Source organism: Lagopus muta, chromosome 5 (assembly GCF_023343835.1).
Source record: "Lagopus muta isolate bLagMut1 chromosome 5, bLagMut1 primary, whole genome shotgun sequence".
Lineage (NCBI taxonomy): Eukaryota > Metazoa > Chordata > Aves > Galliformes > Phasianidae > Lagopus > Lagopus muta.
In genome coordinates, this window is record NC_064437.1 from 39,149,344 (window position 1) to 39,176,752 (window position 27,409).

Consider the following 27,409-nt stretch of genomic DNA (forward strand, 5'->3'; position numbering starts at 1 on the left):
AGTCCTGCATTGCTTACAAATGCTGCATGGTTTTGTTAAAGCGCTCAGATAATTTTGGTAAAGTTTAAGCATTTTGGTGGAGCTTTGTAGGAAATAGCAGCTGGTCTTTTAGGAGGGAAGGAAAAATAGGAGCCTTTTAGAGCATATAAGTGAGAATGTTTATGGTAGTCTTCTAATATATGTTGTAATTTATCTGAGGTTTTGGTTTACATTGCTAAGTGTGAAAACATCCTCAGGCAAAAGTTAATCAAGTGTTATGTCATCCTGTAAACTACAGCTAGCTCTTTGTTTGACCCCAAAAAACTTGCCAAGCAGTATTTTTTTCTTGTAATACCAACTTGTTTTTATTTTTGTGTTCACCCCACTTTCCTGCCCCCCTCCCACTACAGCTAGTTACAGACTCCCAGAAAACTTTTAAAGTTTCAAACTGTCTCAGTAGTTTTCCATCAAGCATGAATTTAAGCCTGAAGACAGATGAAGTATCGTAGCCCTCTTTTTCTTTTCCTATTTTTTTTTTGATTGTCTTTTGTTTTTTGTTTTGGTTATTTTTTTGGTAAATAACAAGAGGTTTCTACTTGAGATTTTCTGCCCTCAGGGCTTTATCATTAAGATTAAATAACTGCACTCTCAAGCATACCACTGAACAAACATATTTTCAATTATGTGAGTAACAGATGCTTTAACAAAGGAACTATTGAAAATTCAGAAAGCTTCCCCCCTCCCCAAAATTTAAAAAGTATCAGATGACAGAGGAATGTAATTGTTTACCATTAAAAAACAGATCCTTAACTGTCCATTCAGAACATCTGAGAACACGCTGTTTTTTCAGAATTTCTTCAGAGCTGGGTTTCCAGCCTGGTAGACTTAGTGGCCAGGACTAGAGTCGTCGGGTGAGCTCATCAGATGATCAAGTATTCTCTTCCAGAGACTGCAGGCTGATGGTCTCTCTCCCTTGTGGGGAACTTTTTCCCCAGCCACATCTTCCTTTCCACCTGGGGTCTTGCCCCAGAAGGGCTTGCGAGTTTTGTAGAGAGATCTGGGGAAGCTTCTCTGTCCTCATCACCCTTTGCTGTGCGCTAAATCTGGAATGGTTGCTTGTTTCCCTTCACTGAGCCATAGGATGGAGAGTGTCTGAGCTTACATCGCCTGACAGTGCAGCTAAATCAACAGCTGCTTGTAATGTCACTAATTTCTAGTTTACCTAAAACAAAGTGCCTTTGAATTCTCTCACAGCACTGCAGTTCCCACCTTTCAGCAGCGAGCTCTTCTCGTTACCCACCAGCACTCCCAGTGGGCTGTGAGGAAAGTTGTTGATGAAAGGATGAAAGAGCCATTTCTTTAAGGAAGTTCTTTGCGAACAAAATCGAACTCAAACATGTTTTGCCTTTGCTGATAAAATACATGCTAGTTTTGTACTTCAGACGTATGCAAATAGTCCTATTGCTATTGTATTCTGCATGAAAGCATGCAGGCTTGCTTTCGTAACCCCCGGATTGTACAATGCAGCACAGGGAAGTCAGGCTTGATTTCCTCATTGTGTTTTATATTCCCATTTCAGAAAACAGGCTGAGATCTTAAGAGTTTGGGTTATTCCTCCCCCCTGTTCTCTGCTGGAAAATGGTCACTGGTGCCCAGAGAGCTGTCTAACACTCCTGTCAATCCTCACCAGCTGATTGCTGTTGAAGGTGACTTGTTTCCTGTGACAGCATTGCTCCGAGATTTATTCCTTTTAAAGGATATCGGTGTACAAAAGACAAGCCTTCTTTGGGATCAGAGCTAGGGTGTTCCTGCTGGTCCCTTAAAACAGCCAAATGCTTTGCCATTGGTTTTCCAGTTAGAGAATGAGGCTTCTGCAACTGAGGTTATCGATTGGAGGCCCTCTGCCCTGGGACTGCCTGCCTCTGCGTGGGGACTGTTGCTGAGTCGCCCCAGCTCAGTGCCGCTTGTCTTGGCTCCATGCTCACAGGGCTGACAATGGCTCTGCCTTACTGCTCTCAAGGACCTAACAGAAAGCTCCCTTAGTGAACCTGGCAGAACAGTGGTCTTCTCCCCAGCTGTGCCTTCAGGGGAAGGAGTCAAGACCCACTCACCTGTGACTTAGTATGCCCCGGGAAGGAAGTGTTTTCCAAACTCCTACCAGCAAGGTGATTTGTTGCCTGTCCCTTCTCAGTGTTTCTGAATCCGAGCATTTACTGTTCTCATGATTTACATTAGCATCTAAACCTTGCATAATCTCACTAATCCCCTGGCCCCCAGATAACCACTGGCAGTGAGTTCCATGGGTTAACCGATGGTTGTGTTCATTCGGTAGAGCAGATTTAAGTCTTTTTCCATTCTCATTGCAAACAACTTCCTTAACCTTCTTGCCTGGAATGGAGAAGGGGCAGCGTCTCCCAAGTAATGGGCTCTGGTATTTTATGTGCTTCCAAGATTATTCTTGTGGCTGAGAGGCTCCCTTGCGCACTGTTTTGTGTTGGGCTTGGAGCCCTTGAGAAAGCAAGATGATGTCAATAGGAGGCATGTTGGAATATTTTATTCTGCCAGAAAGAAAACAAAAATAAACACTGAGACAAACGGTATAAAAATACTGTAGGGGTTGTGTTGAATTGCCTCCTGCCCTCCTTCCCCCAGTGCAGCCCATGGACAGAGCACTGTGTCACAGGCATATGGTTCCTCCCTGGCCGGAGCACCCTGTAATATCCACGCACAGTGGGGAGAATTAGAGAGGAAACTGGCAGCCTTAACATTTAATTTCCTTCCTCTTTCTGGGTTGGTCAGATCCTTTGCATTATTGTAACTATTTTTTTTATCATGTCTATAAATAGACGTGCTCTCATGTATTACGTGAAGCAGAGTTGGGCCAAAAAAATCATTCATTCTTTATAATCAATACATGAAAATGCAGTGGTTATTGGCTCAGATTAGACCTTGTATTGTTATTTCTGTAGCTGGGGAAAAAAAAATGTTGACTAATAAAGATTAAGGACTTTTTTTTCTTTTTATGAAATGCTAATGATGAAGACATGTTTGATATACTGTGAAATACATTTCTCTAATGTGAAGTTTCTGCTTTTTGTTGAGAAAGATATTCAGTCCCTGGAGGATTTTAGAATTTGTAAATATAAAATTATCTGCTTCAGTGTTTTTCAAAAAAATGTTGGCAGAAAGCCAGATTACTTACATTACTGTAATAGATTTGCTGACCTCTGACATCTGCTGCAGAGAAGTACATTGAATTTTTCATAATATCAGATGATGCAGATCTGAAAACTCAGTACACTGCACCATTATTTAATTCAGGACTTAGTAAAGCAAAATCTTTTTTTGAGTAGCAGTTTATACGTGATTAAACTTAATATTGCCGATCGTAATAAATCAGGATTAGTATAGTACTGATTTGTTAATCTAACTTGTATTGATTTTAAGTTGTCTTTATTTAAAAAAAAAAAAAAGACTCGCTTTTCACAGTGACTGAATTTAATAAGAAGCTCTGTGATAGCAAAGACTCCCCTACTGTTTCTGCTCTTGGCTGGAAAATGTTATTCTTGTATTATTCCAGGAAAAAAAAAAAACAACAACAACAACAAAAAACCCTCATGCTGCTAAAAATCTGCTGCCTGTGGAAAGATTTTTTAATACACTAGTGCTTACATATTCTATTTATGTTAATTGACTTATAAATAATACATTTTATTAATCTTAATATTGGAGTCTTGATCATGATAAAGACCCTTTTATTTGCTCTCCTCGCAGGCTTCACAAGTAAATATTCCTTCGACCACAGAACGGCCCCCCTTTCCTCCTCCATAAGTACTTTGATACTTCCCCCCACCACCGAAGACAGCCCCGTCCAAAGCACTGACAGTGCGGGTGTTGTTTCTGAGCAGAGCACGTCTGAGGTGTCGAGGCGCATTTTTGCGAGCCCCGTCCTTCCTTTCCTTGTGCAAAGATTGATTAAATCTTACCTGCGCTGCAAATATTTGACAAAAATCCTGCGTTCGTTTCAGACATGTCACATTCTGCTAAACTATTTGGATAATAGCAGATCGCATTCTTCCTGCGTTGGGCAATATTGACCTTAACTTGGCTGTGCAGCGAGCGGTAATGGCATGTGAGCCGGAGCTCTAACCGTTCTGAGAGCTGCCTTAGCTTTATTACTCCTGTGCTATAAAAGCTTCTAATAATCAAATGATAAGATCATATCCTGTGGGTAATTGTGTTGTACCATGACAGGATAACTGAAAAAACACTCAGTGAAAATTGTAACCAGCGGAAGTCTCAACACGCAGAGCGTTCTTGTGTGGTTGGGCTCCGTGTGCCGCCTTGCGTGGGATCCCCCGTGCCCCCTGCACCCACAGCGCTCCGTGCGCCAGGCGGTGTGCTGGGAGCGAGGCGGAGAGCTCCTCCAACAAGCCATCCTTGTGTTTTGGTTCCGTTTTACCTTAGTCATGCCTGCTTCCAGATACAAGAAACATTTAATTCCAGATTTCCTGCTGCTGGCTCCAGGCCTTTGACCGGCGATGTGAAATGTATTTTTACTGCTGTCGTACTGCCAACTGCTGAGCTCAGTGAAAAATAACTAAAATGAAAATGTTGTACTCCCACGTGAACTCAGGATAAGAAAAGGAAATTTTAAGGCACAGTTGCTAATTAGCACCAAAGCTAATGAGTTCTGGTGAGGTGCACCACAAGGAGGAGGAGCTCTGGGAGGCCGGCTGGGAGGCGTGCAAGCACTCGCCATTGCTGCAGCCCAGGCCCAGCTGTGCCTGGAGCCCCCCATGTACCATCTTTGCAGCAGTGCCCACCATTGGGCCACAGCCACGTGCCCTCCTTGCAGCAAGGCACACCAGTGGGCCATGGCGCCTGCTTGCACAGCACTTGGACGCTCTGAGGGCCTGTTGAGGGGAGGTGGGAATTTGTAACGGGCAGCGTGTTTCTATGGAAACAAAACAAAGCCAAACAGTCGCCTCGCAGCGCTAACAAGTATTGTCATAAAACGTGTTTTTATTAAAAGCGAGTTTAAATATTTAACACATGGCAGAGCGACATCAGTGTTGCCCTGTGTGAAGCCCAGCCTTGCCTCGAGTCAAGTCCGAAGAGCGCTGTGCAGCACTGGGAGGTATCCGGTGCTTGCACGAATATTTGTGCTTTGTGAGTGAAATTCAGCAGCCTCAAGTATGAACAAGATTATTTTTTTCTGATTCTGCTTAGTTATGCTTTTTATTATATAAACATTAACTGTAATATTACAGTGGGAAACAGGTATTTGGCAACTACATATTATTTTGCTAAGTTTGCATAGAGGGAGCAGTTTCCAGTTTTAGCAGCTGTAACATGTTTAAACTCAGTTTGTAATGGGATCTGAAGATGAATATTCCCTGTGGGCTCTGCTTAGCTTCATTACTGGAGCCCTGCCAAATTCAGGGCTAGAAAGTATTATTCACGCCTCTTTGCACATACCATGTCAGAGCATGCTCAGTTAATGAATTTTGGTTCTAATATAGCATAAATTAGGTTTATATTTTAACATAATTTATGTTGTATTTTATTAAAATGTAAAATATTATGATCACAAGCAATCTAATTTCTGCTCTCTTAAGCCCAAACTGTGTTTGAACATCTAAGTATGTAAATCAAAATTGCATGCTTAGGAGCTGATTCTAGGATAACAAACGAATATCTGAACCAAAGAGGTTTCTGCCTTGGAGTCCTAGATTAAAGATAATTAAGGATTCCTGGTATTTGAACAGATTTATGTTGTTTATAAGCAAAGTACATTTTCCTCGCAGAGTCAACTTGTCTTAAAAAAAAAAAAAACAAATTATGTTTACTGTATTAAAGTTCATATTTTTAAAGTCTCAGTCTTGTATTAATCCCACAGTGAGTCATTAATCATACCAAATGCATTATAAAAACTTTAATCACTGAAGTTGAAACTGAGATTGTAATGCAATCCATCCCTTTTAATTATATCAGTTATTTTTCCTTTCAGATGAAGAATAGCAAAGGGAAAACAGATAGATTAAAACTCAGAGTGTTTGATGCTTTTGGGGGAGAATATTTTCTGTTTGTGTTTCTTTCTTTTTTTTAAAGCGATTCTGTATGCTTTGTGGAGGAAGGTTCCACTGCTCAAAATTCTTCCACTTTTAACTCCTTAAGAGAAAAGACTCATTTGGGAAGGCAGGGACCGTGGTGACTGTCACCCTTTGAGGGTGTGTTTGGAAGGGTCAGGTTGGGCTGGCACTGCACCACGCTGTGTGCTGTGCCTGCTGTTGCAGGTTTCCGTACTCGAATGTCTTCCACCCAGTTTCTGGCATTTATCCTTGCACTCGGGGGAGCCTCCAGCCTGGAAATTGTATAGCTGTTATCAGGTTGGCTGTGGCTTTGGAGGTGTTTCCTTGGGGTTTGCTGTGTGCTTTTAAGGGTTGGGAGAAAAAATAAAAGTAAATGGTTGTGTTTTTTTTTAATCAGTCTAAAACACAGTGGCTCTTATCCTCATCTGTACAAATTGGTGTGGCTGTGTGAACCACTGCAGCCTTACTGACAATTGATATGCGCCAACTCCACTCAATTTATGCCACACGGTAATCTTGCCAAATAAATTGATTTATCATACTTGGATTTGTAGATATAGAGTTTACAGTGATGCTTTTATGCCACGGAAGAAAATAGATATATTAAGTAAACTGCTCACAGTAGATACATTTTATTCTTTGCTAGAAAAGCAAAACCTGATCAATTATTTGTTCCTTAATCCCCTAGATTAATCCTGCCGTATGAAAGATTTATTAAAGGAGAGGAAGATAAGCCACTGCCTCCAGTGAAACCTCGAAAACAGGATAACAGTTCCCAGGAGGGTGATGCGAAAACAAAAGTGTCTGGAACAAAACGCATCAAAAATGAAAACCAAAAGAGCAAGAAGGAGAAAGATAATGCACAGAAACCCCAAGATGCATCTGAGGTTGGTTGCTTCCCTGCTTTTCAACTTTTCAATTAAAAAAGTGCTGTTTTAATCAATCAAAATTCAGTGATAAAATACATAATTTAAACTGGAGAATCCCAAACAGTTGGCCTTTGAGTTTGCTCAGCAGTAGAAATTCAATTGGTGTGGTACTATCTCTGTTGTGATTTTGCAGGGTTACAAACAGCCACTGGTTAGCTCCATATTGCTTAGGAGTGATGGCAGAAGACCAAGCTCTAGATAAAATAAGTATCATTTCTGCTCATTGTGTTTCACAGTGGTCACCACGAAAAGATCAGCATCTGCCAAAAGGAAACCACACAACTACTACAGTTATTTCCTAGTCTTAAGTATAGGGTGCGGGAACCTCTAATACTGCTGATAATGTTGTGGTAACTGGGTATAGCTGGTCTTCATTGTAGTAACATCTGGATTAGCCCTTCTGCACTTACAGATGTATGCACATATCCATCAGAAAACATATCACTTCTCAGGATTTTTATCATGTTATACTAAATTTCTCTTTAGACTCAAAGGTCAAATTTTGAGCAAACACCTGCCAAGCTTTAACTGAGACTGAAGTCTCTCACGTACCACAGATGGTTTTCAGCAGAGATGCTGCTAACCTGCTTCACGTGGGCAGGTCCTGGTTTCCACATAGAATCACATTATGCGTGCTCATGGGACAGCTCCAATTTTGTGTTCACAGCCCATGTAAAGATAGATCAGTGGAATTCATACTTGTCTGCAGATTAAGGGTAAGTTTCGTATGTTGCTCAGTGCTATAAAACTAATGGACATTTTGCTCCAGAATTTCCTAAGCATGTCTTTTGCCCATCTGAGCCACTCTGTGTCCTCCTTGCACCTTGTGTAAGTGAGACCTTGAAGCTCCTTGCACACAGCTAAATACACAAGATGTTGCTTTTTCTATCTCAGTCTGCCAGATCGCAGCAGCTTTCAAGGCGTTGCAGTGAAAGTAAGTATTTAAAGAATGTTGAAACACATGACATGCCCGGCAGACTACGGCTGCTCCCTTGCCTTCATTGCTGTCTGGCAGGTACATAAGTCCTGTTTCTAAACCAGTTTGAAATCAGTATTGAGTCAACTACCAACAACTCTCCTCCTTGTTGCTTAAAAAAATCACAGAACTAGTAAGCATGGATGCATTTGAGAATTTGCATGTTGTTTCAAGAACAGAATATTCTGATTTTGATGTCCCACTACCATTTTAAGTTGTTCTTACACTGGAAAATGTCATCTGAGGTCCAAACCAGAATTTGTTTTCAGTTGCCTTGATCAACAGCATCTTTAATGTCAAATGTAAGAGTGCTCTACAGAGAGGGATTTTTATTTTCTCTTGCACTGTAATTTTAAAGCAGAGAACACTGCTGGGGGAAAGCTCCTCTGCTTCTGATTGCAAATACCTGAAGTGCATATAGCCTCCTTAAGTCAGTGGAACATTGCAACACAGATTGCCCAAAGCAAGGAAGTGCAAAGCTAAGGCTTATGCTCCCTTCCCCTGTCACTCCTTTGTGCCCACTTGTTTACTGTGGGGTCTTAGATCAGCAAGATACCTTACATACTGTTGGTACTGCCACAGTTAAGCACAGCATAACAAGCCAGCAACAGAGCATCAGCCTTCACTTTGAATTTCCTTGCTTTTGTTGTTCCCTATCTCAAACTTCCTGCTGCTTAAACTGCAGTTATTTTTGTGTGTGGTTTGCAGGAAGAGTTCTTAGAGCTGCACTTATCGGAAGCAGAAGGAGCTGAGCCGAGACAATAAAAATACACAAATGCGGCCATTTCCCACTGTAAAATGGTACCTTTTAAAGAAGAATGAATCTCTCACCTCTAGGGTGGATGATGGTGTCCTGCTCCTGTTTAATCAGGACAGGCACTTAAAAACTGCATCCTTCACACAGGTTCACTGTATGGATGGAGCTCTGTGCCCAAGGCATCATCCAGTCCTTCAGGGTGGAGCAGCCTCCAATCTGCTGTGGCCTGGTGGAAGGCCTCACATAGAATCATAGAGTGGCCTGGGCTGAAAAGGACCTCAAAGATCATCTAGTTTCAACTCCACTGCTATGTACGGGGCGCCAACCACCAGACCAGACTGCCCAGCCTGGCCTTGAATGCCTCCAGGGATGGGGCATCCACAGCCTCCTTGGGCAACCTGTTCCAGTGCTTCACACCCTCTGAGTGGAAAACTCCCTCCTGATATCTCAACCTAAACCTCCCCTGTCTTAGTTTAAAACCATTCCCCCTCTCACCCAGCACAGATTCCGTGGTTGTTGCAGGCCTCCTGCCAGGCAGCAGTGGCAGCGTGTTGTTCACAGGGAGCCTTTATCATTGCGTGTGGATGTGTAGGCGTGGCCCCAGCCAAGCCACCATTTACACCATTCCTGCATGTGGCTTCAGAGCAGGCCATTGCTATGGGCTGAAGGATAACCAAGCTACAATCTTCTCTATATAGAATCTTCTCCAAGCTAGTCTTCTCTATTGCACGTTCAACTCATGCAGCACAAGAAATATGCAGGGGGAGAATGTAACTTTAATTTATTAGGATTGCATTTGTCTTTGTGCTCTTCTCCCTTTTCCTGCCATTGCAATGACATCGTCTCTGTAACAAGATACCAGACAAAATGCTATTAGCCTTAAAATGCACATTTCTCCACAATAGCTGAAACTTCAATCAAAATGTTGCTTAACAGAAACAAAGAGCAGAATGTGCAGTTATTAAATATCATTTATCTTTTTTTTTCCTCCCTGCTTTGCTCATCTGTGTGGTATTTTCCTGTAATTTTATAAGCTCAAGAGACTAGGGATAGTACTTTGTAAAGGACCTAATGATGGTATTTGGACTGCAAAAGGCAGCTATTAGTTTAAAAAGAAGAAGTTACGATGACTAATGGACACTGCAACTAATAGACCAGCCAAACACACAGGAATATTTAAAAGCAGCTGTGAAGAAATAAATTTCTGAGATGATTAGATTCGTTAGGACCTTCTTCTCACTCCTGTGATAGACTGTAGAGCAGCATTTAGATAGTAACTTTCTTGATGTGTCTTATCTTTACAACTAAGAAAGAAAGAAAACAATAATAATAAAGGGTTCACACAATGCTGCTGTTTTATGACTGTCTTACACCGTGACATGTCAGAAGACAATGAGACCAGTTTTGAAAAAGGCTGTCAGTCAGCTGGATCACAGATGGGACGCTCTGATGACCTCTGCGGGTCACAGTTCAGCCAGCGACATAATGGGATGAATAGTGTGAATTGTGAACACAAGCTGTATTAATGGTGAAGCAGAAAGGGCTGCAGTCCCGTTGACGATAGCATATAAAAGCTACGTTTGTAATAGCGTGCACACGCACTTACGGAATGTTGACAACTTCATTTTAATCCGTTAATAAAAAAATGTGTGTCCTAGTTAAGCCGCGGCAGTGATTTGCTGCCTACAATAGGGATTCCTAGTACGCCATTTCTGTCATTTTCACACTTTAATGCAGAACTGGGTGTGAATGATCTCCTCTGTGATCACTGAATTATAAGAACAATGCTAGAGAGCCTGCATTTTCAGCTTCACGTAAGAAAAAATGTTTGGATGTGTGTACATCTCATAGGTGAAGTTGGCTAGTGCGAAAAATCTTTATAGCCTTTTTGTTTGTGTTATGAAATCTGCTCTCCTGCGTTTGCCTAATTAATTTTAAAAGACTAACCTCAGTGTTCAGTGGTGAAGCCACTGGTACCTCTAGTCAGGCTACAAACATCTGCTGCTTTGAAATGCCTTACTATGACACTGGCAGCAATAGTACATTTCTAGGAGTATGTTTCTTTGTTTGACTCCAATACCTGGTATTCGAGCTCTTGCATTCCAACAAGGTGATTGACAAGTACATCTCTAGCAGTAGCAAGCAGTGTACTGTATATGTTCTTCTGATCAGTCTGCCAAAATGTACAGCATTCTCATAACTAACTGTCTATTGAATCATTTTATTAGGTTTCATCAGAACAAGAGAAGGATCAAGAATCAGCAGACCAGAAAAATTTCGCAGAACATCCTACAGTAGGAGAGACAAAACAACCCAGTCAAGGCCCTCCACCTCTTTTGCCAGAGGCAGCTCGGCCACTGCCTATGGAAAAGACAGACATGACAGAAAACAGCTCAAGCAGTGAGAAAGCCAAGGAGGAAGTTCCTCATTCGTCGTCTTTCTCAAGTATATCCGTGCCCCCGGATGAAGATACCATGCTGGATGCCACTGTCACAAAACGACTGCACTCCTCAGCAGATACTCTGGAAGACACAAAGCCAGAACGAAGGATACATAAAGCTTTTACTGAGAGTTTAGAAAACGAACCTCCAGAAATGCCCTTCTCAACTTTTCCAGTCCAGCTGCCCACTCAAAGTGATATGGAAGATGATAAATTGCCAGAGATGGCTGATTACATTGCAAACTGCACAGTGAAAGTAGATCAGCTGGGAAACGAAGATATCCACAATGCACTGAAGCAAGCACCCAAAGTACTGGTGGTCCAGAACTTTGACATGTTCAAGGAGAAAGAGCTGCCTGGGTCCATGAGCGACGACTCCTCTTTCGGTTACACACCACTGCTCTACTCAAAGGGTAATCCAGGCATTATGTCGCCCCTGGCAAAGAAAAAGCTGCTGTCGCAGGTCAGTGGGGCAACCTTATCATGTAGCTATCCTTACGGTTCTCCTCCACCTTTGATTAGCAAAAAGAAGTTGAACAGCAGAGATGAACTGTCATCAAGCCTATCACAAGGTCCCCACGTCCCTAATTCTGATCCCGTAGCAATTAATAGGCCATCGGTCATACAACACGTGCAGAGTTTTAAATCCAAGGAAGAAAGGAAATCAATTAATGATGTTTTTAAACATGACATGCTAAGTAAAGTGGATCCTCAGCGCTGTGATTTTTCACAACATCACCTCAGTTCTCTTGCTGAGTCGTACGTACCGAAGACAGATATCCAGGACTGCAAAGATAAAATGAATGAGAAAAGGGCACTGCAGCACTCCCGTGTGCCCACTTTCTTGGCAGATTTTTATTCATCACCTCATCTGCACAACCTTTATAGGCACACGGAGCACCACCTTAATAATGAACAGACATCAAAGTACCTCCCCCGGGACATGTTCAGAGAGTCTGAAAATATTTCTACTTTTACTCAACACAAACACCAAGAAAAACTAAATTTAAATTATCACCCATCTTTGCATCAGCAAGAAAAAAAGGCGGCAGTGGAAGCCTCTTCAGATGATCAGCCAACAGATTTGAGTCTTCCAAAGAGCATACACAAACAGACTGCAAAGGCTCCTGGCTCCAGTCTCTCTCATTCATCTGTGGCCCAGCAAGAAGGCAAAGGTATCTCGCTGTTCCAGGCTGCGAGCAGCCAGGCTGTGAGCCTAGACTGTAACCCCAAAGCTTGCCGCGTGTCCCCCATGGCCATGACTGCCCCTAAAAAACACAGCGAGTTACTCCACAGGTCTGGGAAGCAGGCACAGAGACTGGAGAACCTGAGGAAGATGGAGGGGATGGTGCATCCTATCATTGGCCGCAGAATGAGCCCTCAAAACATCGGAGCTGCTCGGCCTTTGAAGCGAGGCCTGGAGGAATTGGACAAAGTCATTTCGGAAAAAAAAGTCCGAGCTGTCTCTCCTCTGCACTTACCAAAGGAGACCTCAGTGAAAGAAAAGGTTCCCGATGTGGAGGGGGAAGGCAGCAAGTCGCTGCACAGCCTGCATTCAGGCAGCGTTCTGGAGAGCCACAAATTTCCCCTCTCAGCCCCAATCTTCCCAGGCTTGTATCCAGGAGCCCTGTGCACAGGGCTGAACAATCGCCTCCCGCCTGGGTATTCCCATCCTTTACAGTACTTGAAAAATCAGACCGTGCTCTCCCCACTAATGCAACCTTTGGCTCTCCATTCCCTCATGGTGCAGAGACAATTCCTCACATCCCCTGCAAATTCTCAGCAACTGTATAGACACTTAGCTGCAGCAACACCTGTAGGAAGCTCGTACGGTGACCTTTTGCATAACAGCATTTATCCATTAGCTGCTATAAACCCTCAAGCTGCATTCCCACCTTCCCAGCTGTCCTCCGTACATCCCAGCACAAAACTGTAAATCCCCTCACTCACAAAAAAAAAGTCTGAGGAGAACAGTTCAGTTAGCGACATTCCTCCCGCTGTGATGATATCTCGCAGATCTGTATTGCTGTAAGCCAGGATGCCGTCATATCCCACGTGGCGGAAAGCTTTGGATTGTGATCGAGACAGGACAACTTCTTTAATTCTGGCTCCGCGCCAGCCCCCTCTCCCCTCACCCCTGCCCTGGCAAAACAACAACAACACACACGCTCAAAAATTCTTTGGATTTTGCATATGTGTTTTCTGAAAGTACTTGTGTATGGTAAGAGCAGATGTTCAAAGGGAGCCGTGGAAATGCAGGCCCAGTCCTGAGCTCACTGAAATGAGAGGCGACGTTTGCATTTGCTTTTCATTGAGCCGAGGACCAGAGGTCGAGTGTTGCTGCAAATGAGTCGAGGACTCGACATGAACTTGGCGAGGAGAAGAAGGCCGAGAACCCACACGATCGGTGGATGTGCTGTTTTGGGTAACTTTTCCTGACTTTTAAAGATTCAATCAATGCAATGTATAGTAAAACGGCAATAGATTTTTCATTTTAACACTATTAGAACAGAAGGGTAAACACTGATTAATTTGACTGTACATATCCACTTCGTAAACTACCAATGTCACATTTGGTCACAATAATTTATATAGTTTTGTTTGTCCGATATATTCTGTACTCTATGTTTGTTTCTTGTTTTGTTTCTTGTTTTTTTCTTTTTTGTTTTCTTTTCTTGATTATTTTTTTAAATTAAACAATATCATTTTACCTGCAACTTTTTTAAAAGGCTGTGGCTGTCCTAATTTTTTTATGTTTGTAATTTTTCCAGCTTCTTCATACTTCTGAGCAGTGTTTTTGTTTCATTTTTGTGGTAATGTTTACTGTTTACAAACTGAAGCAACTGGTTCAGATTCATCTTAATGGATATAAACGTACTATAGGTAACATTATGGTGCAAGGGTGCAAACAAGGTTCCTTTCCCTATGGTCCGACCCTGCAGGTGCTGAGCACTTCCCACTCTCCTCATGCTGTTGTGGTGGCTCGTGCTGCTTTTCCCTCCCGCTGAGCTTTGCTTTCCCATATTGTGGTCCGTGAATTTGTCAATAAGTCGCACTTAGCTTACCTAGGCTGTGAAACCCTCCTGTGTACCAGAGAACCAATCTGGAAAACTAAACCTCACTGACACAAAATGGCGGATGGCAGAGGAGTCCAGAAGACAGATCTATGATTTGCAAGAATGGCAAGAATTTTAGCAATTAGGACAGGAGTTTGTGCTGGTTTGAACTGGGGGTGTGCAGGTCCTGTGCCACGGGTGGGGTTTGCTGGGATGGGTAGGGGTCATGCAGCGATGAGCCCTGCCACTGGGCACAGCTGGCACCAGAGGTGGCAAAGGAGCCAAGTGTCTGTTGGGATGGTCCTGGCACCCCTATGGGGACCACGTCCCTCCCTGGGCATCTGCCAGAGAGTGAGAGCTGGGCACAGGCTGGGTTTGGTAATGAAAGATATCCTGCGGCTGCATGTTCACACTGAAGGACGTCACCACCATGCAGCTGAGTGTAGACATTGATAGAGGAGTGTGGCTTAGAGGCTTTTTACAATGTGAAAATTGGTTGCGATTCAGACCATCTCAGTTTACTGTTCAGAGACAACATAATTGATGTGAAAACAAACATGGAAACTACTAAGAAACACTTTGCATGCTAGGCATGTCATTAAATTTTCCCATGATACAAAGCCAAATACAATATATAATGTATCATAGTTAATATCCAAAGGTGGAAACCGGAATAATATACTCGTCTACTGTTAAAGATCCAGCTTCTTCAATTCAGTACTTTATATTCCTGTGGTAAAACTATATTTAATTGATCAATAAACAGACTAGTAGAACTTAGAACATGGATGTGCCACTGCAGAGCATCCTGCTGCTCCACGGATCTTACAGGAACAGAACCGCAGGCTCAGCTGGGCAGAGGCCATAATGTCGAGGACATCTCTAGTAAAGTTGCACTAGGTCTGAATTGTGAGAATCAGGGGTTTGGGGATGGGTGGGAGGAAGGAGGGCGGGGGGACGAGGAGAGAATATGAGAATCTACAGCAAACACAAATAGGAGTGTGTTTGGTAAAGCAAGCATTTCTCTTTCTTGTTTTGGTTAAATCTGTGTCCTGAGTTTGTGCATTTGTTTATGCAGTGTCCACTTTCTCTTTGGTTACATCATGTTGGAGTTTGGTCGTAGCCTTCGTGAAGCAGAGCAAATGCGGAGCAGGGCTGGGGAGGAGAGTGGGGAGGGAGGGCCTTCCCTCCCCTGGGAGGAGACCAGCCCAGACCCCTCCTGCCAGGGAGGCTTGTGTGTGCTGGGTGAGACATTGGGACAAATGAGAAGAAATGGTAGCGTAAGGCCCCAGCAGAAGGGGTGCGTTGTTTGTTTAAGAACTCTTAAGATAAATCTTGGAAGTCTTTCAAAAGGCTATTGAATTCTCCATTGGCTGAAAGACTTTTTTTTTTAATGTCTTAAATGGGAATTTGTTTGCATTGTTTGAGTTCAAGGGGCCTTATTATTGAATGAAATTGCACAAGCCTCTCTTTGTGCAATCAAACCATTGTTACTGATAGGTTTGTAAAGGAAACTGTGGAATCTAATTGGCAATAGAGTCATAAACCTATTTACCAAGAACCAGTTCCAAGAAATGTTGCAAGCCGAACGCTCTATGTCCAGCATTCATTAGGGATGCTAAAGGTTGTGAGATGATGAGGTAACGGCCCAGCAGCTGCAGCTCACGTGTGCCTTCTGGCTGCAGGCTGGGCCTGCCTTCACCAAGCGGATCCACAGTAGCACCTGGCTGTCAGTACAGCACACTCCAAGCAGAGGAGTAGGTGAGTGAGTGAGGACATTTTGCAAGTTGGCCTTGCTGCATGAGCCATTTCCCTGGCATGTCAGGGCCTGGGAAGTCGCCTGTTGCAGCTTGGGACAAGCTGGCTTGGCAGCACGTGGTGGCAGCGGGCGAGGGCTGTGCCTCCTATGCTGCTGTGCTCCCAGGGCTGCCAAGATGCTCCTTCCCACGCTGTCCTCCTGTGCAGTGCTCACCCAGTCGTCATGATTTTAGTGAGAAACAGGAATTCCTGCCATGGCGCAAGGCCTGCAACGTGAGAACTGTTACATGAGCACTTAACAGTGGTGTTTGCTGTAAATGTGGTGGATACTTCACTTGTTCTCTTCCTCTTCCCGCCCTCCTCCCCTGGACCCATAGTTTTAAATATGTTCTAATAATGGCAGCATACTCTACTAGCTGTTTATACTTTTTTAACTTTCTTTTGTTGTAAATATTGTATACTTTTTGTGATTCAAGTTATGTAGCCTATATGCTCTGTAAGGTGATGATTTGTATATATAAAAATGGCCCAGTAATATTATATAGTTTCCCATTTAAAAGGTTATTGAGTAACCTTTGTGTTAGTTTAAACACTACCAGAAATAAAGCTGAGCCAACTATAAACACTCAATTTTTGTATGTTTTCCAAATTGTACTTATTAATGCTTTTGATACTGTATTATGTGCCAATAGTTTCCCAATCACATAGCAGGCAAAAGATATTTTGTACTTTTTGATCCACTGTAATATTTAATAAAAAATGTTACTATCTGTTCCCTTTTGTGTTTGATTAATAATTCTGTAAACAGCCCTTATCACCATGGATTACATATTATCCCATCTGACCTTTCAGCCCTGTTATATTGGTTTTTCTAGAGAAAATATTCCCGCCTGCAAATGATTAGATTAAAGAAATGGAAGTTTGCAATTTCCTAGAGAACGAAGAGACAAGATCTTCAGTTCCCCTCTATTTTCACAGTGTGCTCACATTAAAGCGTGGCTCAGTCAGGCTGACTGCAGGAACAGCTTTGGATGGGACAACATTCATACCTTCTCCAGAAAATTTGTTCCATTCGTATTTCAGAGCAGAGCTTTTTCCCCACTGGTATGGCATGCTTAAACTCATGGCTGAAAATCACTCTCTGCCTTCTCAGCTCCACCACAAAGATTTTGCAGCTGGATGCTAAATGGTGACTTTGTTGATGACAGTAAACAATCACTGAGTGAAATTAATTAGCGTTCTATTCCTTACTGGGTCCAACACCTCCCTTAACATCACAGAATCACAGAATTGTAGGGGTTGGAAGGGACCTCCAGAGATCATCGAGTCCAACCCCCCTGCCAAAGCAGGTTCCCTACAGCAGGTCACACAGGTAGGCATCCAGGCAGGTCTTGAACATCTCCAGAGAAGGAGACTCCACCACCTCCCTGGGCAGCCTGTTCCAGTGCTCCGTCACCTCACTGTAAAGAAGTTCTTGCACATGTTTGTGCGGAACTTCCTATGCTGCAGTTTCCAGCCGTTTCCCCTTGTCCTGTCTCCACTCACCACTGAAACATGGGTCCTTGAAGAATGGATGCAGCAAGCTTTGCGCACTGGGTCACTCCTGTCCTCCACAGCGGGAAAAATAATTTTCTTGGCTGTATTTCAGGAATGTGTGGCTATTGCTTGACACACAGCAGGGGAAGTTGTGCCCTGCAGGCCTGGGTAGAAGCAGCCTGGTCCCCAGGGGGCAGCAGGCAAAGTCACCCAGGTGGTGTAGCCAAGGACCAGGCCAGTGCTAACATCTCGAGGGGGACACAGCACCTCTCCAGGGCTCAGCTGCCTCTCACAATGTCTCGCAGTTACTGCTGTGTTTGTCAGCTTCACCTCTGCTCAGCGTGGCTCTCACTGACCCAGCTGGAGTCCACTTTGACCGGGCTGAAGAATGGAGGTTCCCTGATGCTAGTTTCCAGGAAAACCTTGTATGATGTTTCTGCTGCTGGGAGGAGCCAGCAGGTGAGGCCGGCAGCACACTCCTGCAGGCCTTCCAGGAATACCAAGCACCCTCCTGGAGCTAGGGCACGCAGCCTGTGTCTCTGCAGCCCTGTTTTGGTGGGCTCACTTGCTGCTAGAGCTTCCACTGCCTTTCACTTAGCTCTTCAATTCATCCTTTAAAGGATTAATAATAATAAAAAAGTATAAAAAATGTGACACTCTCCATCTAGTGTCTTACCTGAGCCATGAGCCTGAATTGCCATGGGATGGGCCATGTTGGTGCAGTAGGGACATCACCCCCCAGCACCATAGGGACAGGCACTGGGGCAGTGGTACTGTCACAGTCACATCCCTACTGCCTCCTGCTGTGTGCCAGAGGCGGGTTACAAACCTGCACTGTGATGTGGGAGCAGCACTGGGCCAAGAGTGCACTTGAAGGACCTGGAAGTATGTTCCTCAGTGCACGCAGTTCATTCGAGAACGGATTATAAAACAAAACATTTCCCCTCTTCTTCTGGAGACAGAGGAGCTTCCACAGCTGCGTTATTGCCAGTAACGAGCATCGCAGCATGTAGCAGCTGAGGTGAGCCACTGCCCCACACAGCTGCGGGCCGGCACCTCATCTCACAGCATGGCCATGGGCTGAGGGGCAGCATGCATGGAGCTGTCTTCAAGGGAGGAAAAAAGGTAGGCCAGGGAGCAAAAACCCGCCATTTTCCTTCAATTTGCTCTTAAGTGTAATTAGGAAAAAAATCCCTTCAGTGATGTATCAGATGACCCTCAAAGCAGGGGTGTAGGGTGGGCGCTAGTGTGCCTGCCGTACCCTCACAGCTGCCCCTTGGCTGAGGTGAGAGGACGTGCCCCAGCCACCCCGTGCCACCTGTCTGTGTCCTGAGCTGAGGTTAGGCCTTCAGACGGCACTGTGAAGGGATGTGGTGCTGGGCTGAGCTGTGCGGCCGTGTTGTGAGGCGCCGCCGTGTTTTTGGGGAACGCCACGTAGTGAGGCGGCGCCATGTTGTCAGGGGACGCCACGTTGTGAGGCGGCGCCATGTTGTCGGGGGACGCCATGAGGCGGTGCCGCGTTGTGAGGTGAGTCTGTGAGGCGATGGTGCGCTGTGAGGCTGCGTCGTGTTGTGGGGGATCACTATGTTGTGAGGTGCGGCTATGGGGGTACGCCATGTTGTGGGGTGAGGCTGTGAGGCGGCGCCATGTTGTGAGGAGACGCTGCAAAACGTCTTACATGAGCAGCAAGGGATTCTTTTGCCGCGTTAGTGCCAAAACTATCTGTCTGCTCTTTGGAACAGCAGGGCAGTGCCATGGGCTGCCTGGGCCTTGCAGCCCAGTGCACATCTCCAGGCTCCCGAGCCCTGCTGGTGCACACTCCCATGGCTGCCCGCTCATACTACATCTCTCCCTGATGTCTGGGCTGTGCCAGCGCGAGGTTCCCAAGCGCTGTGCTCCCCTCTTACCAAGTCTTTTCATGGCAGTGTGTTTGTTTGCGATCTCCCCAAAACACAGCCGGCAGAGAAAGCTCCCCCTTCTCCCATAATGTCTGCGAAGCTCTCAAATGAGGAATAAAGCCATTTGTTTCTAATTATATTTGGCAGTCACACAGAGAATTTAGGACTAAAAGCATGCTATTTTTTTGCTCCTGATTAAAGGCACTTGACCTCATAAGCAAAAGGCAAAGATTTCAACACACATCCACAAGTAGGCTAGAAACAAACTGCAGAGAAAAGACGAAAAAATGCTTTGCTTAAATACACAAAATAATTCATTATGAAACAAAAGGCAGAATATTTAGTGCGTAGCTTGAGCTTGCCTAGGGCTCATTTAACCACCCAACTACTGCTTCTAAAGCAGAGTGAGTTTACTCCGATTTAACGCAAACACGACAAGGACCCACATGCTCCATTGAGTCTGCAGCACACGCGTGACCAAAGCCCTTTTGCTGCCTGCAGGAGGAAAACATCTCCATGCTGGCAGTAGAGCTGTGGTGGAAGCCAGTAACAATGGGCATAGGAGCTGCTTTATTGTCATAGGTTTTTCCTGTGTTGCTTGGATGAAATAGTTCCTGTCCATCAGAACCTGGGGGAGGTAAACTGGTGGGGGCATGTTTTTTGTACCTATGTCTTATAATGTGGGATTGTTTTGCAGTTATTTAGGCCTCCTGAGCTCAGGAGCTCAGGAAAAGCCTCATATTTCCCCAGCGCTTTCCCTTATACCCCATCACAGCGTAAGGTGCAGTGTTGCTCTTCCCAGGGCATGATGGCCCGTTCCATCTACTTTCCCCATCCATCTGGTTCCTGTGCTGGGCAGTAGGATGCCCAGTTCAGGAGCTGTCCCACACAAACCAGCCAGCTTCTCTGCGGTTGTGCAGCCAGCTCAGCTTTCAGCTCCTGTGTTTGCTGTTTGCCCGCTTGCTAACTGCACAGAGATGTGTCGCAACTGCAGAACAGTCAGCTGGCTCCCAACCAAGAGAAATAGCACTGATCTTGATGGCACTTTTTAAAATAGCAGAGAAACCAGCTCAAACAGAAATTAACTACCCTGCGAGGTTCTGTGGTCCATAAAATTCTTCCCCAGGCTCCACGGTTTTAAAATAACATGAAAGAAATACTTTCCATAAAATGTAGTTAACTAGCATACAGATTTTTTTTTTTTAGTCGTAATTCTGAAAGTCATACCCAAACAAAATAGTTATACAAGCGTTAAATTATACATTAAAGAAGGCCGATAAAGACAGTGAATTACAGAGTCACCGTGCGAGATTTCAGATATACAGATAGTAAGCATTATTAACATTTTTATTGAAGGTGACCTACAAAAGAAGTACAAAAAAATCAGTGCCACTGCTGATTTCTTGTAACGCAGGAAAACATGAATCTGTAGCAGCTCAAGCCCAGCGGCCAGCCAGTGCCCATCAGGTCTGCCTTCCTCCCCATCTTTTTTACGAGTATCAACGAGTGAGAGAGCAGAGGATGGCTTTCTGCAGAGGCTGCAAAGCGCCACTCTTTGTCTGGGAAGCTCCTTTGAAGAACATGAAGTGGATGTTTTTCTCAGTGGTCACCTGGAATAGTGAGATGGTGAGTTTGTGGTGCAGGGAGTTTTTTCTCTGTGCTTTACAGAGGTTTGAACAAGCAAGCAAACCTGGAAACAAGCCATGCAGGCTGCGGCAGGTCACTTTCTGGTGGGCTGGCTTCTCATGGTGGGTTTGTTCTGCTGTTTCAGAACGCGTAAGCTCCTCCTGTCTCTGAGCTGTGCTGAGGGTGCTTCCCCCTGGGCTTACCAGTCTGTAAGGGCTGCACTTGCACTGCAGCTCACCGTGCAGTAGGTATGAGGTGTCCACCTCTTGCAGCTGCCTGGGCACTTTCCTAGTGCCCATGCAACTTGCTCACCTTTGAGCTGCTGCCCTGCCCTGGGGCTGCAAGCACGTTATGTGGTTAGTGCTAGTTTCAAAATTTCTCTGGAGGAAGCTGATGGACAAACTGAAATGCACAGATACACACAGAAATACACCATGACTGCATATGTCACATTTCCATAGGTATTCAATCTTAGAAAATTTGGGTGGCCAAGCACAGCAGCGTATTGCTTTGTCCTGCAGCAGCCAGGCTTTGCTGCTGGGTGCTGCTGCCCTGCCAGCCGCATCCCCGCACCTAGGCAGCGTTAGAAGAACTGTAGCTAGATGAGAACTGAATTGCTGATGGAGAAAGCAATCGATGGAGAGTGGAAAGTATTGATTTACATATGGCACTAACACACAGAGAAGAGGATGTGTGTGCTCAGTGTTGCACGCGTGGAAAGGAGCCCTGCACCTTGCCTTACACCAGCTGGATGATGGGAAAAACCATTTTCTAAACATCTCATAAACAAGAAAGTGAGACTAACACAAAATAATGCAAAAAAGGCAATTTATGTTAACCTTTCAAGTACTGAAGACCCAGCATTTGCCATCAGGGAAATGAGGTGAAAAGGCCCTTATGTGTCTTTGCAAAGGAGTGGTGCAGCCACAAGTGGCATCAGTCCTTCCTGTCCGCCCTACAAGCAGAGCAGCAGTGACCTATCAGAGGCATACCCAATTTCAGACAGGGCTGGGGATGGCTCTGTACCAGTTTTGTAGCAGTGTCTTTGTGCAGTGTGCAGTGCTTGTGCTTTAACTTCAGGTCATAGAGGGACTCCAGATATCCAGCTGCAGTCTGTTATTCTCTGCCATCAGTATCTGCTTTGTGTTGAGCAACAAATTTCAGACACTGTCATTAGTGTTTGTTTTCATCAGAATTTTTTCAATTACATCATTTCCAGATTGTCTTCAGAATCTCCCAAATATTTCTAATACCAAGATGGGCTCCCACAAGGACAGACTTGATGACAGCTCATTAAAGGTACTTTCCTCTCTCCAAGGTGGTTCTAAGAGGCATTCCGTCGCTGTGTGTGAAGGATGTGGGCTGTGGGCAGTATGGTATGGTAGCACATTCTGTGGCAGCTAGCAGTCCTGGCTCAGACTTCAAGTGTGCCCCCATGCCCTGCATAGGCTGCTGGCAGCTATTTCCTCAGCTTTCTTCTCAGCTGTAGGCAAGAGACAATCATTTTCATGAGGAAGTCACAGATCTCATCATTTCTAGTTTGTATCAAAGTCAAATATCAGAAATCAAAATCTCTGTTGGGTTTTGAGTCACGTAAAGCCCTGTGCAGGAGCAGATCTCTGGGTGTAGTTCTGCCCTGTGCAGCTGCAGTGTGTGCCCAAAGTAGCTGTGGGTGGAGGTAACCTCTGTGCAGAGCATGAAGTGAAACACAAAAGCGAAGGCATCATTTTTGCTGAGACACATCAGTCTTTTGGTACTTAGAAGTTCCACCTATCAGCAGAACCAGAATGTGCTGCTGTCATTGTGTGCCTGAGCTTCCAGCTGCTTTTCCATTACAGGCTTCTTGTCTCAGCACCTTATAATCTCACAGTAAAATTCTGTTTCTTGCTGAAGGAGGAGAGGGAGGATGTATGGAAAAGAAGTGCTGCACGTTGCTTTTTTCCCTTATGGCAGCTTTTGTGCCAGGCAAAGCAGATCATTTTTTTCAGCAACAGTTTTGTCTAGATTTAAAGAAAGAATGGATGGAGGCAGTGGGTTGCATTTTCTCACTTGAAACTATATTTTAACCTGACCAAATACTATTCAATAAATGATATAAAATAAATGTTAAATAAATAAGGCCTAACAACAATCTACTACATTATGAGCTTATCTTGGTGAGATCAGTCACATCCGTGTCAGTGTGGGCAGAGTTCATCCAAGCCAAATTCATCCAAGCCAGGGCTGCGGCCAGTACTGATCATTTCACACTTGGACTAAACAGCCACAAGGAGCAGAAGAGAGGGTCTGTTCTGTAGCAGTTAAGAAATCGGCATCTGAAGCAGGAATGGGATGGCAGAGTGGCTAATTCATGAAGGCATTATATATGCCAGTGAGATAGGGATTTTTGTTCCCAGTAACTTAACATATGTCATGCAGTGCGTCCTGATTTCACTCTGCTGTGTATGGCCAGAACATGCAGGCAGATCTGCACTCCTTCCTCGCCATGTTAATTTCTGCTGGCTTCCTTTGGCTGCATGTTTGTTTGTGTAGCCCCCCAGTAGCTGAGGCAGGATGGCTCTGCTCAGAAGGAGCAGCTGTTCCTCATTGAGCACAGCGTTAAGCTACTTTTACAGCGGGATTGATGGAGGCAGAAGAAGGTCAAATGATTTATCCAAGTTCAGGCAGAGGGCCACTGAGCAGCTTGCCTATAGCACCTATTGATTGCCTATCCTGCCTATGCATTCTGTAGGAAACATGAATGAAAAGACTGGAAACAGCAAGACGGAGACCAGCAGTTCCCAATGCCTTCCAACTGTGGCTTTCTGGATGGGCCCTGTGTAGCAAGTGTTCCTAGGAGCTGCAAGGTGTTAAATGAGGCTGAATCTCCATGTGAATGACACAAAGGACTTACGTCTGCACGCTGAGTATTTCCATCAAGAGTCAAGGTGAAGTAGAGCCCTGTGCCAGCCCCACTACAATGGCCCTGCATTCCCACTACGATGGCCTGTGCCATGCTGGGCTCTGCCATTTCTGCTCTTCCAGACTGCTCTGGAGTCTGGATTGGTTGCCTTTGGAGATGTGCTTAGTTTTTCTCATTATTATTCTTTCCAAAAACAGCATTTTCGTTTTTTGTTTTTTATATTTCACTGCACTGCTGTACGCACAGCTGCTTTGCTGCCTCATAGGAAAATCAACACATTCTCCGTAGTTGTAGTCTGAGTAGGCACAGCAAGATCCTGGTAGCCTCTGGATGCTGAGGAAGAGAGGGACAACCAAGAGAACAGACAGCAAGGTCATAGTAATAAATTGTGGTGAAATGCTTCCACAATGGAAAATAACTTGGCCCAGCTCCATCAGCAGTGATGATTTCTTTGCAGCGGTCACAACTTCCCCACACAGACATACGTTTGCAAAGTTTGTGGCTAGTACCAGTGGGAGCTACCTAGCAGGTTTGTAGCTGGAAAGTCTCTTCTTTTCTGGTGGCATCAGAGGCCAATCCTGTGCACTAAAAAATAAGTGCTCTCTGATTTTCCTGTTTGTTTGGCTTGTCCTTCTCAGAAAGAAGCCCTCATGTGCTGTTCTAGCAAGCCAAGTAGCCTCTGAGTGTGCCTCTGGCAGCACCTGAATAGATGGACACCAGAACTGGTCTCCGTTTGCAAGAGGTAAAGCATTTCTGTGCTTTGGTATTGGACCTGTCCATCTCTGTCTGCTACAGCCAAATATTCTAACAGTTACCCTGTGAGAGCCTGTGGTCCACCCTGCCCAAAGAGAGCTTGTGCTGTGTACAGAGATGATCATATCACAGCTGTACCTAGGGCATCATGCTTTCTCTCAGCTGACACTTCCCAGGTTAGCCAGTTGTTAACACTTGCACCCATCCACAAGGTGTTCCACAGCAGGCAACATGATGCTAAAGCTACATGCTCCAAAGAGCCTTAATTTCAAGTAGACGGGGGCTCCCTCCATGCAGCTCAAGAGCCCAGTGGAGTTTCGGAGCTGCAGAGAGCGCTGCTGACCATGATCTGTTTGACTTTCCTGGTGGAACTTTGATTTATCCAAATATCAGCTTGAGCGTGGTAAGGAAAGAGAATTTTTACCAACCCATGGCTTTGGTTGTGCCTTTTTATTTCACTGTTTATTTTCTTCTCTGTATTTAGAAATGAGTATAAAGTATAAATAAGGATAAAGCCTAGAGCAGGCTTCCCTGATTTGGCTATTCAACAACCTGCCGGGCTGCAGCTGTGTGTGTGGAGGGGCCTGCCCCTCTAGCACACATCTCCATGGCTCACTCATTATGCAGCTGAAAAGCCCCAGCTAACTCATCTGCCTGCTGCACGTCCTTCCTGCAGCAGTCCTGGGTTGCTGCTCCATGGGAAGCCTGCTGGCTCTGGGGTCCCAGCATCCGCACACTCGCCTCCAGCACACAGGCAGCTCAGCAGAAGCCCAACCATGGCAGTATGCATTAATGGATGTGCAGCGTGCTGCGGCTTCTGTCATCCTGGGCTGAGTGAATGGGAGCCATCGTTTCACTTTCACTGAGATCTGTTGTTACTCTTCTTAATTTTGTTTGCTTTTTTTTTTTTTTTTTTTTTTTTCCATTAACCGTGGTCTTGTTCAGAACTTTCCTGTCTGCGATGGGAGAGAATTAAAACACTCTGTTTGACAGTGTGGGTGAACCACACCAGCTGCATGCTAACCAGCATGAGAGCAGTTTGCAGGCAGTGTGCAGCCATCTAATCCAGCCCTCAGCAAGTGGCTTTAGAGGAAAACACCTGCATCCACTCCTTGAGTGTAGTGCAGCAACCTGGAGGGATGACCTGGTACTAGTCTGGGTTAAACTGTTTTGGGGAATGTTTCTGCAAGCCTTGTGATGTTAGGTCGCCTGCATCGCCTGCCTCCAGCTGCTGGAGTTCTGTGGTCACTGTATTTTATGTAGATGATGGTATGATGATATGGTTTTATGTATTTATACATGTTTATGCATATAGGTAAGTGATGAGTTGGCTTACCTGCACACTTTCAGGACTGGCACTTTGAGACCCTCTCTGTTAGGAACTGGGCTTGGCAGAAAGGTGTATTCTTAGCAAAGAGGGGTTGTACTTAAAAACTTGCTTTATTGGCAAGTGCGTGGTAGCCTGTAGGGCACCAAATGCTTAGGAGAAGCATTGATGCAGTCAGGTTGAGCTTTGCCTCCCTCTGGCCTCCAAAAAGCGAACAGAAAGGAGCAAGGTTTGCTCTGCTAGCAGCAACAACTGCACAGGCTCTGCCTGTGTGCAGCAGTGAAGAGGCCCTGGCCTGGCCCTGCCCATCGCTGTGTGCCTTGCACCTTTTTTGCTGGTAGGTAGGTGGTTAATTACTTGAAAGTTGCAAGCTGAAGTCTTATTTTTCATATGTGACTTAGTAATTAAATTCCTCCAGTTGGTATTACATAATGTAAGTAACAACGACATAATTTTAAAAGAATAGTCAAATCTGACAGACAGTTTAGAGTAATTTCACTTTATGTTGGAGTCTAATGCTAAGAGAGTGCACAGAAAGCAGAAGGCAGCTGCCTCAAATAGTTTGAAATTAGCATGTGGTAACCAACAACTATTATTATTGTATTACTGCTGTAATTCCCAAATGGAGAATTAAATTTCTACAATAGATACAGCTTTTAACAAAAAAAAAAAGCAAAAAGAAAAGTGTGCTTTTTTTTTTTCTTTTTCTTTTTTTTCCTGGGAAGGAGCACTCTTTTAATAAATGGTAGAACTGAATGTACATTTCCCAAACGAAGGGAAGAAAAAAACCCAGCCTTGCAGGAGTCCTCACCACAGGGCTTCAGCTTCTCAGCAGCTGCCACTGTAAGGTTGCTTGAGGTTTGTTCAAAAGGACAGGCAGAAAGGTAGATCTAATATTTAAAGATAAGAACAAGCAAATTAATTCACTTTTTGAGCTTTAATATACATCACTGTAACTGTGTTTAGCTTGGAATTCAACATTTGCTTGCCAAGAATGAGAGGTTCTGTCTCTGCCACCAAATACTGAGCTGGAGCCCTCTGCTTTGCAGTGTCCTCCTTCTCAGCATGCATCTCACCAGGAGTGACGGAGGGAGGCAGGGCTGGTGGTTGGATGTCAGATGTCACAAGCTCTTGGAGCTTCTGGCTGGATGGCAGCTCCTGACCCTAATTCTGACGGGCTTTTACATCTGCGTATCAGTTATGCAGTAAGGCCAGCTCAGGCATGGGGACCTGTGCACTAACCTGATCTCCCATATCGACTTTAAAGTCACTCAGACAATCAATGCATCTTTAATTCGAAATGCTTGGTGGCTAATCTCTTGTTTTCTTTAATTAATGATCTATAGTTAACCATTATGAATGGTAAATAGCCTATTT

At 44.7% G+C, this 27,409-nt stretch overlaps 1 protein-coding gene and 1 long non-coding RNA gene across 4 annotated transcripts in view; both read left to right on the forward strand.

Annotated features, from left to right (window-relative positions):
- Positions 1–16,764, forward strand: part of ARID5B (AT-rich interaction domain 5B) — a 108,509-nt gene extending 91,745 nt beyond the window's left edge. For all 3 annotated transcript variants that reach the window (XM_048946424.1, XM_048946425.1, XM_048946423.1), the window contains 2 exons: positions 6,763–6,961; positions 10,965–16,764. In XM_048946424.1, coding sequence (XP_048802381.1) covers positions 6,763–6,961; positions 10,965–13,112 — 2,347 coding nt within the window. In that variant the 3' untranslated portion in view covers positions 13,113–16,764. The remainder of the gene's footprint in view (positions 1–6,762; positions 6,962–10,964) is intronic.
- Positions 16,765–20,795: 4,031 nt separating this feature from the next.
- LOC125693935 (uncharacterized) lies at positions 20,796–24,591 on the forward strand. Its single transcript, XR_007377313.1, has 3 exons — positions 20,796–21,050; positions 22,270–22,349; positions 23,782–24,591. It is a non-coding gene; the product is annotated as an uncharacterized LOC125693935 (long non-coding RNA).
- The last annotated feature ends 2,818 nt before the right edge of the window (positions 24,592–27,409 follow it).